Raw genomic sequence first — 11,563 nt, forward strand, 5'->3', positions numbered from 1 at the left:
AAAATTAACCAATCCTGTAATGAAACAGTCTGATGCATGATAAGTAGTGAGACAGGTACCAACAGTCCCTGTAAAACCAAAGACATTTTCTGAAATACTGATGATAACTAGAAATGAAGTAAGGAAATCCACTGACTCTTTAAAAAGCAGAGGATCACCAGGTGTAAGTAATATTTCCAGTAAACTTCTAAAATATTGTTTAGATCAATTGCACATTCCCAGATGGAATGAAGCTTGCTACAGTGAAGCCTCTTCACAGAGAGAGAGACATAACACAAGTCACAAACTATTGTCCTGTTTATTTCGTGACCACATTCATGAAAGTCCTCGAAGAAGTACTATATTTTAGAATTGTGAGGTATCTCCAAAATTTTGACATCTTCAGTGAAAGTTTGGTTTCTGAAAAGGTATATCCACAACTAAAGCTGTATTTTCTTTCACAAATGATGTATTGGAATCCCTAGGAGAAAAATTAAGCCAATTGGAATATTTTGTTATTCTTTCTAAGACTATGTGGATCACAAAATACTTCTCAACTAGAGGGGCAGTTGGAAACTGATTTAAATTCTATCTCCAAGACAGGAAGCAGAAGTTAGTTTTAGATGAGAATAGCAAAGCTGTTGAGAGGGAAGAGGCTGACTGGAGCACAGCACTCCATAGAGTGCCCCAGGGATCTGTCCTTGGTCCACAGTGGGTTCAAAGTAACTCACTGTCTACTGAGCGAAACTAATTACATCCAGTTCAGCTCCTATCATAAATTTCCACCAGAGATGCCTATTGTACCTGACAGTCAGCAAGTTCAAAGGGTATACTGCACCAAATTCATAGGTCTCCACATAGATAGCAGGGTTAGCTGAGAACATTGTGTCATGCAGACCATGTAAAGGTTGTCCTTGGCTACTTTTGTCGTTCGAACAACCTCATATTTGAGACATCTGTGTCACGAAGTTATGTGCTGTGGAATTATCTTCTGGGGCAATTCACCCACATCATAGACAACTTTCTATCTGTAGAAAAAGGTAATCTGAACAATGTGCCTAGTTCCCTTGTTGTAATCTCTTTAAGAAACTTGGGATATTTACTGGAAAGATCCTGTGCACTATGAAACCAATGAAATATACCATGATCACAATGCAAGAAGAAAGGCTGACTTCCATTGTGATTTTAAAAATTAACTTGGGATGCAGAAAGATGTATAGTATTTCAGTATTGAAGTATGTAATTCATTGTCAAATAATATCAAAGGTCTATGTAGTAACAGTGCAGTATTTAAAAATAAAATAAAGATGTATTTTCTTGATAAAATATTTTATTCAATTGGTGAATTTATCAACAGACACACATAGCCTTTTTATGCATACATTTTTTTTGTCTGAATTATACGAGATGTGCAAATCCTTGTAGGATGCCCTTTTTTTTTGCTTCTGTTTTATTCTAGAGTCATGTTGTTATTTTCCCTGCAACATTTTTGTAAATTGAGTGTACTTTCCCTTCTTGCACATTCTATGTGATTCACATTTATATATTCTTTAAACCAATCCACATCCTAGCATCTCACATGCATACAAGGGTCTGTAGAATATGTATATGGCTAAAATAAATAAACTGTGATTTAACTGTTTCACGGTTTTCCCTAACCAGGAACATCAATAAGGCCACAGCTATTCATTTACTACACCTGTCTTACCAACTGATTTAGTGTTCTGTCTCTGGTGACTTCTGGGTTGACAGAACAGTGAACTACAACTATCATTGCTCATTCAATTGAAAAATATTGTGGATTTATCACTTAATTTTTTGTTTTATTTCTTTGCCTTTTTTTCTTCTTTTTTATCTCCGGCGTTGACTTAGAACACTAAGTTTTCTCTCTTATCAGACACTGTCAGTTTCAGAGACTGTTTTAAAGACTAAAAGTCCTCAGGGTGTGTGTCCAAATCATGATGTAAAATGTCCTAATGTGTCAGTCACTATTTGTGTGATATCCATTGTTACAGTAATGGAGCCCACATACAGTAATAGCTGGAACGTTTTGCACTGTGACATGGTCACACACTCAAAAACCTTTTTATTGATATTAAAGTATGTACTTTTGTGTGTAAACTAAACATGACATTAGAAAAAATTGACTGGTTTCAAGTCAGTTAATTTTCAGTTTTTACCGTTATGCCTTTCTTCACAAAATACAAGCTAGGTAATTTTTATTGTTGTGTGTGAATTCCTTATGTGTTGCTTAATACTGTGAAAAAAAATTTTTTTATTATCTTTCATGAGATACTGTTTGACATTACGCAATTAGAATAACAAATAATTTGCTAGTTTTTGATGCAGTATATTGCTTGGCAGCGTAGTATAAAATTATTTTCTTTTTCTTAATCAGGTGTTCAGAGCATCTATGACAGTGCTATCATTCATACTGCAATGGGGGATAGCCATGTGAAATTATTTTCAAAAGAATGTCCACGTGCTGTTGAAAACTTTTGTGTACATAGCAAGAATGGTTACTATAATGGACACATATTTCATAGGGTAATTAAAGGCTTCATGGTGCAGACTGGTGACCCCACAGGTAGTATAAGCTCTTTGTTTGAATCACTTGTTTACCACATTTTTGCATGATGTTTTTTCAAAATACAAATTTATTGTCAATATTATGATGTCAGTCTCTCACTGGAATGAAAAAGTGGACTGAGAGAAGATTCCTAGTTGCCGTATAGTGGAGGCATTGAGCGGTAATTGAGATGAGCTCTTTCTGATGCCAAATTCCTTTCCTTTCCATTTTCATCACTCACTCTCCTCCACCCTACCCTCTTCTCTTCCTTGTTCTTCTCATCAGCTCTACCCAGAGAACATCGGTATCCACAAAGTCTTGGGGGGGGGGGGGGGGGGGTTGGATGGAATAGGGGCACTTGGCACCGCCCCATGCCCCAGTATCTGCAGTACAGACTTCTTAACCATTACATAATTGTTGCACATTTCAGAAGTTATTGCCAGTGACTATGCACTGCTGAGCACTACTGAAAACACTGTGGCTTCTGCAAGCACTAATAACTTGGGTTTGTTTGGCTCTCATCCTATCTCACAGTAAGTTTTGCTGTTTTGTTGGTGTAGTGGCAGTTGTGACACTATTTTTTAGTCATGGCTGTGAACTATACAAAAGATTTGGCAAAATAGAATCCTCAGTCCTTTCTCTGATTCTTCCTCATACAGTCCTTATTAAACTGCAGAAAGGGTTTATTCCAACACTGAGCAAAAAGTAAATATGGATGCAATATATCTGCTTGATGTCTGCCCCCAATTCCCAAAAGCATATCTTCTTCCTCTACTACCCAACTTCATCACAAAAGTATTTTACTATTTGCTCCTATACAAAGATGAACTGTGAGGGCTAGCTGACTCCATTCATTTTTAATGGCAGAGCTATTGTAGTAGACATGGCAAAACACAAGCCAGCCTGTATTGAAGGCAGTTTCATTTATGGATCCAGATGCACCAGTCGCAAAGAAAAGTACTATTTTCACTGCTAGAAGAGAGGAAAAAATATATGACATTTCAAGATTTGAATGATATACTCTTCAGGAGTTGAGACCTTCACAAAGGGTGCAACATGCAGTCATAAACTAACAAGTTCAACAGGCCAGTTGATGTGTCCGCACAGTCTTCACTTTCAGGGATTAGGCTAGCAGTAAGTTCTGTCTTCAAAGGTTTTGTTGATCCCATCTGTTTTTGGGCCTACCAGGATTTCCTCTGCCTCTCAGACTTATCTCCACTGTTGTTTCATCATTCTTTTTTGTGGCATTCTAGTCACATGCCCTGTCCACCTTATTTCTCAATTCTTTTTTTTTTATCCCTTCAGCATTTCATTCTCTAATTTATTGATTCTTTTTCCTGCCTGTATTTTACTCTTATTCCTCTTCGGGAAAACCCAAGTGTTAGTCCCATACAGCAAAAATGTTGCCGCCATAGTTTTATAAAACTTTATTTTTGTTTCATCTCTAACTCTGTTCTTAAGGTTTTGCACAGTATTATGTTTATCTTTAGGTATCACAGAAATCTATCTTCGAAAGATGGTGGATGTATGACTATCAAACATTTGTGATAAAATAAAGTTTTGTGTACTTCCTGTCAAATTTAGTTCTTGGGGCACAACACATTTTCAAACTCACTGTATTTGATATACCAAAAGTGGCAATCTTAGCAACCGCTCCCTCTTTGATATATTTCTTTGGACACCCATGCCAGAGAAAAAAAGATTTTTTTCCTTTATTTTGGTGGTGTGGGCAGGGGGTGGGAGGGAAGTGGTTCACATTATGTACTCTGGAAACCTTGGTAAGGTGATTTGTATTGTTTCAATTCTTGTTTGCTTCCCAGTCTACTGCTCAGTGTCTATATTATGTCATGAGTAGTTATCTTTACTCATGCCATTGATTGATTGTGTTATTGTGTGACTTGTTTACAGTGTATTGTCATGACCAGTGACCTGTTATTGCAACTCTGGAACCAAATATCTGTTTTAGGTACTGGAACTGGAGGGGAAAGCATATGGGGTGGTGAATTTGAAGATGAATTTCACCCTACTTTAAGACATGATCGACCGTATACTTTAAGCATGGCAAATGCAGGGCCAAATACAAATGGAAGCCAATTCTTTATAACTGTGATTCCAACTGTAAGTGCTTACATTATGTTTAAAGACCATTAGTATATTACAAGTAAATGTCTTTTAAAAGTTTATTTTTAGCTCTCATAATGTCTTATGTACATGGAAAATAATGTAAACTAAAATTATTTCTGAAAGTTATATTTTAGAGAGAATATGGCCTAACAGTATGCAGCACATGCATCATATTAAATTTTGGTATGTCTTATTTTAAGTGACTATATATTATGACAAGGTGTAAACCTATAATTTGGCATCTATTTTAGCTGATGATGAAGTGAAAGTTAGAAACCTTTTAAGATTTTCTGCCCTCCCAAAATTAAAAGGGTACTATTAGCGTGTACTCCTGGATTATTCAGTTTTTATAATTGATCATCTACCTGTATTTGTAGTTTATAATTGTAAAACTTGTCTATTTATTTTACTCAAGATTAATTTTATACACAGATTAAACAGACATTTTTTTTAGTTTTGTTTGGTTGTGTGTCTAAACACCTGAGTGACCATAGGTAAGAAAGATAGATAAAAAGTTAGTTTAACAAAGATTTTACAGTCTTTACATAATGTTTCAAAATCTCAGTCATCCCATAATATCTTAGTATGTATATTATTAATAGCCACTGGCTGCCCATTTCTCCAGTTGTCAGATTACATTAAGTACAATTGTTCTGTATTACTCTGGTGACACTAGTACAACCTTCATGGGTAATGTTCAGCCTGATTTGCCTCTATTTCTTAAAATCTATGGATGACAGAAATACTTTCTTGAACTAATATTCCTTAATACCATATTACTAAAATTATTTACTTTATTTATGAAACAATGGAAAGTCCAGGATGTTATGTTATTTACTTATTTATTTATACAGCCTTGGTTGGATAATAAACATACAATATTTGGACGTGTAGTGAAAGGTATGGAAGTGGTTCAGAACATCAGTACTGTCAAAACCAACCCCATGACTGATAAGCCATATGATGATGTTCAAATTATCAGCATAACACTGAAGTAAATTGAATTATTTGAGGTAAGTTCTTAGCTTATAGTCTCAAGAATGAAACCTTATTCTCCACAGAAAATTTGTAATTTGTCAATAAATGAAAACTTTTGCTCTAGTGTATGTTTTTTTTTTCATTTTATCTTTATTTATATAATGGATGCTTTGCTTTCGAAATCAAAAGTTATGTTTCCTACTACAGTAGAGCTGGTTTTATTTGTGAGTAAATGCACTCCCTTCAGATATCTCCAGTACTACTATAGAAGGTGATGAGAAAGTCAGAGGCAGGCGGAAGAAACTTAGGTGGTTGTCATTTGGCTGCAGTAAAGCTGGCTAGTGGATGTGGAGTTACCAGCTCCGAATGGGTAATTCTGGTACTTCAGAGGAAGATGTGAGAAAACAGCAGACGCTGTTGTCAGTTTGCTTTTTCAACAACACAGATTTTATTAAGCACAATTATTTTCAATTAAATCATAGAAAGTAATGGTTCCTAACTATTCTGGAGTTACACAAAACAAAAGACTTCTGCTTGTGGCTACTTCATGGTCAGCTCAGTTCTCTGAAGTTTGTTGAATAACTCACACATCCATGTTGCAGAACACAGTTTGTAGATTTGACTAGGAAACATTTGGATACAAACCATGCTCTCAGTGCATCCGTATACTATCAGTTCATTCGCCAAAAACACATCACTCAGTTGAACAGTGATCAAACACAGTCCCACATTAGGCAGAAAGGCTAGGCAAACACTGTTGGTAGATGACAACCAAGTCCAAATCACATTCTAGGAGGAAACCACATAATGTAGGGTCATGGCCAATAGATACACCGAAGAGCTAGCTGTGAATATTGGCTGAATGACAAGCGAGGCCATGGAGCCTGCACCAAACCCTAAATATACCGTGAGCGTTTTGCCACATGACCTGATCACAGAGCCAGCAACCTGTCTAGATACATGCATAATTATATCCAGTGATCCATCGATGAGTCTAATGGGATTGCAAAGCATTAGTTATGTATCTTTTTTTAAAAAAATTGATGTAATGGAAAGACATGTCCATTCATGTACTCTGTGGCCCTGTGATTGACAGCTGTGAAGAGGGAAGAGTACTGTAGCCAGCCAGTGTCCATTGTGAAAATATTGCCACATTCTGCTTCTTATCCATACATCATTATGGAAGAGAGAAAGCTGTGAGCACGTATTGTACTGGTATAAGCAGCTATTTTATCCATAACAGTTAGGTAGAGCTTCATAGCTGATTATAAAACACACAACAACATCAATCATTTAGTAATCATGATTATGTGTAAGTCAAAGAGATGCATGCTCAGAACAGATTAACTGCTGAAAATGATGAGTTAACTGTAAAAAAAGCGGACTTTGAATAATGGCATAGTCTAACATGTGAATCATCCAGTTGTTAATTGCAAAATTACTGTAATTTAAGAACTACTAGTTCTGTTTATGTTGATAAGTGTTTTGTTAAAAGTAAATAAACAGTAATAATAGAGGGAAACATTCCACGTAGGAAAAATATATCTAAAAACAAAGATGATGTGACTTACCAAATGAAAGTGCTGGCAGGTCGACAGACACACAAACAAACACAAACATACACACAAAATTCAAGCTTTCGCAACAAACTGTTGCCTCATCAGGAAAGAGGGAAGGAGAGGGAAAGACGAAAGGATGTGGGTTTTAAGGGAGAGGGTAAGGAGTCATTCCAATCCCGGGAGCGGAAAGACTTACCTTAGGGGGAAAAAAGGACGGGTATACACTCGCACACACACACATATCCATCCACACATATACAGACACAAGCAGACAGCAGCTTGTGTCTGTATATGTGTGGATGGATATGTGTGTGTGTGCGAGTGTATACCCGTCCTTTTTTCCCCCTAAGGTAAGTCTTTCCGCTCCCGGGATTGGAATGACTCCTTACCCTCTCCCTTAAAACCCACATCCTTTCATCTTTCCCTCTCCTTCCCTCTTTCCTGATGAGGCAACAGTTTGTTGCGAAAGCTTGAATTTTGTGTGTATGTTTGTGTTTGTTTGTGTGTCTGTCGACCTGCCAGCACTTTCATTTGGTAAGTCACATCATCTTTGTTTTTAGATATAAATAAACAGTAATATTTACAAAAATGATGAAAAATGTGCCTGTGAGATATTTGTGAGAAAAGATCATACATACTGCAAGGAAAAAAAAATAATCATTTGAATTCATTTGGCATTTTCTGACATAACACATGTTCTTCCCGAGCAAGGTGGTGCAGTGATTAGCACACTGGACTCACATTCAGTAGAATGATGGTTCAAACCCGAGTCTGGTTCAAATGGCTCTGAGCACTATGGGACTTAACATCTATGGTCATCAGTCCCCTTGAACTTAGAACTACTTAAACCTAACTAACCTAAGGACAGCACACAACACCCAGTCATCACGAGGCAGAGAAAATCCCTGACCCCGCCGGGAATCGAACCCGGGAACCCGGGCATGGGAAGCGAGAACACTACCGCACGACCATGAGCTGCAGACATAGCGAGTCTGGCCATCCAGATTTTGGTTTACCATGATTTCCCCAAATCGCTCCAGGCAAATGCCACAAGGGTTTCTTGAAAGGGCACAGCTAATTTCCTTCCCCATCCTTGACACAGTCCGAGCTTGTGCTCCATCTCTAATGATGTCAATGTTGAAGGGAAATTAAACCCAATCTTCCTTCCTTCCTTTCCCATATGCTTTAACAACCGTGTCAGTATGTAGTCTGTCAGAAAGTTCTGAGAATGTTTTTTTTTTTTTTTTTTTTTTTTTTTTTGCCCCCATGGCATGACCACTAGCACCATATCTGAGCACTTGCAGGTACTATATTCTGACGGTGTTGCTGAGCAGTTCTTAATTCACCAACAGCTTGAAGTCTGTTGTGAGGAGTGAAAAATGTTTTTCGTTGCTGTAATTTGTGTCTGTTGCTGTCAGGAAATCTCCCACTATACTGCAATCAAGTTTTACCTCAGATTTGAGAAATTATATTTAGAAAACTTTTGAAGTGGTCTGTGTGGTGGTGATTGTTGGTCACACAAGTCTGTAAGTGTATCACAAGAGCATGATTTCACTAGAGATTGAAGCTGTGGATGAGCATGTGCAAAATGTGTGGGATATTGTGTAGAATGGCCAGTTAGATGTCAAATGACATCAGAGAAGTTTCAGATGAAGAAAACTACCATGCCCATGATTTATCACAACATCTAGTGAAAACGAGTAGTGTGCATGAAATATTCCACATTATCTGGACATGCAGCCCAAGTCACAGTTAGAAATTGGACAACTGACCATAATTACTGTCTGGTCATATTGTTGATTTATTGCAACTGTTTTACAATGCTGTTGAGTAAAGAAAAAGCAGTAGCACTTGTACATTGAGGACTTGTGCATGCATACTGCCATGCAGGTTAATCTTGTAGACCATCATAATTTGTAACAGTCAGTCCTTACTTTTGAATCTCACTTTGCATTGTAAACTTATTTATTTTCTTCATTCTTTTTTTCTTCACATTACTGCTTCCTACATTTCAAAATGAATTAATTGTAGATGCTTTATCCTATCCCACACCTACTTCTAAATAGTTTTATCTTATTGTAGAATATACACCAAGGTGAACATTTATGACAAGTAAGAACTGTATGTTTAAATTTCATCCTGATGCACAGTTTTCAGTTATCATAAACATTCATCTCAGCATGTACTTGGGTTTAAAAAAGTAAATAAATACCTTCTCAAATCAGTATTGTCATTAGCCAGCTCCTCTTCAATCATTGTTCTGCACTTTACTTAGAGATATCACAATCTTTCTTCCCATTAGGAATTACAGTATTTGGCCAACAATGAGCCACACAGTTATCATATTGCAGAATAATTTACTTCCAAATTACCAGTTGGTGAATGTGTGAATGAAATTGATTCATGAACTTTCATTTACACTTTCTCCAATGAAACTTTTCTGGGTATCTAATCACACCGTCATATACCAGCATTTCTGCGACTTTTGGTGAACATGATATTGAGTTAGTGCCGCATTCAGATCTTATATAATTTTATTTCATCGGGCAGCTAGTGTCATACATTGGTGAGCACACACCTAATGTAACATGAGAGGCACATAAAGCTTGGATAATGCAGCAAGTCAGCAATGGCAGAGCATCATAATGAGAATGGAAAACCTATACAATTCCAACAAACTTGTGCACTACCAAGGTAGTGTCTTATCTTTAAAAAAAGGAACATGAGCGGACTGAGAGTGTGAAGCAGCCTGCCAACATGAATCACAAAAGTGTTTTTCTCCAGATGCCATCCTACTAGCTGACAGCCATTTGCGAGGCTAACCCATCATGCACAGCAGTATGCTGAAGGCAGTTAACACTTTTTGTTGTCTGAGCCTTCACCGGCCATTGCAGGAATAGTACTAGATCATTGTACAGGTTCTTTTGCCAGTTACAGCCAGTAGGAATTAAAATAATGACTAGCATCATTAAAGGATGTCAATCCCCACCTCCCCACTAATCAAAAAATTTGTCAGTGATGTTCATGACTGCCACTACAAGCTGAATGAAATAACTCTATGCAAGATTTAAGTATTTATTAATTCTCCTCTGCTTACATATTTTCCTGCTGCTCTGTGTTCATTCTTGTGTCATTTTGTGCCTTGTTTAACTTATCTGCTCTGTTTTAGCCCTTGTACTTTGCTTCAGACTTTTCCTATTTTATTAAACAAGATGCTCTTTCACTGTATTAGGGTAGTCATTACATCTGTAACATTTTTAGTTTTGTGTTATCACTGTGTTTATGTTTCATCATCTTATAAAAAGCTTTGATATAATAGTGTTACTGTTACTTTCATCTGTGACATTCATTGGAACATACTAATATATGAAATTCGTTCCTGAAATGAGTTTGCAATCACTGTAAGCGTCTGTAAGGATACTGTTTATGTTGCTTAACAGTCAAGCAATCTAGACAGTGTTATTTGGAGAAATTTTTCACCTTTAATTTTTGTTTAAATACTTGAATTTCTGTTGCAGGTTACTTTGATTAAAGCACGGAGGCAAATTCCATGAAATGCTAAGAAAGCAATTGAGGCCTGTCTGTTAACAAGAAAAAATTTATTAGAAAAGTGATAACTGTATTTCAGAGAAGAATGGAATCACAACATAAGTCATGTCAGAGCAAAATTACTTTGTATAATTTATATTAAGTTTTAATTTGTGATGGATTATAGACAATTCAACCCATATTATGTGCTTCATATTTTTCTAGAAATGCATTTGTTACAACAGTGAACAAATGATTGTAATTTCTATGAAATACAAAAGGTATTAAAAAAAGGAAAGCTAATTTTGTTGGTAAAATACATGTCATTTCAGTGGTTCACAGTGACAAAGTGTGTGTAAAGTGTAAAAGTAACAACTTACTTACTAGTAGAACCATTGAGTTGTCAACAGACACAAAACATGACTGAAAACTTTGATAGCTTTTTCGAGCTAGAACAAACATACACACCTGTTCAGCTACAATGTGCCCGCTGAATATCCTGTGCTGGGACTGCAGTTCTGCACCTTGCCAGGGTGAGAGGTTGTGTCAGATGGAGTGGACAGAGTGAGAAATGAGATACAGAGTAAGAGAGACAGAGGGGCAGAGAAGGATGGCTGGTGACTATGACAGACACAGCAAGTGCACAGGACGGAAGATGGGAGTGAATCATAGCAGGTGTATGGAATAACTACGTGACACAGGTGCCAGCACCAGTGAGTTCATGCAGCATGCAGTGATAAGGAGACTATGGGGAAGATGGAGTTGGTGCAAGCTGAGTTAAGTGAGGGTCGCGGGACAGGGTAGAAGGTGGATGTAGGACAGTGGG

The 11,563-nt window shown here is 37.0% G+C and overlaps 1 protein-coding gene across 6 annotated transcripts in view; it reads left to right on the top strand.

Moving 5' to 3' along the window:
- LOC126262369 (peptidylprolyl isomerase domain and WD repeat-containing protein 1) overlaps positions 1-10,991 on the top strand; it is a 117,540-nt gene extending 106,549 nt beyond the window's left edge. For 3 of the 6 annotated variants that reach the window (XM_049958957.1, XM_049958958.1, XM_049958959.1), the window contains exons 12-15: positions 2,378-2,566; positions 4,515-4,666; positions 5,527-5,685; positions 10,728-10,988. In XM_049958957.1, the coding sequence (XP_049814914.1) occupies positions 2,378-2,566; positions 4,515-4,666; positions 5,527-5,670 (485 nt within the window). In that variant the 3' untranslated portion in view covers positions 5,671-5,685; positions 10,728-10,988. Of the gene's footprint in view, positions 1-2,377; positions 2,567-4,514; positions 4,667-5,526; positions 5,686-10,727 lie in introns of all 6 variants that reach the window. The other 3 variants (XM_049958955.1, XM_049958956.1, XM_049958960.1) reach the window with 2 other exon arrangements.
- Positions 10,992-11,563: the final 572 nt, after the last annotated feature.

Source organism: Schistocerca nitens, chromosome 6, assembly GCF_023898315.1.
Source record: "Schistocerca nitens isolate TAMUIC-IGC-003100 chromosome 6, iqSchNite1.1, whole genome shotgun sequence".
Classification (NCBI taxonomy): Eukaryota; Metazoa; Arthropoda; class Insecta; order Orthoptera; family Acrididae; genus Schistocerca; species Schistocerca nitens.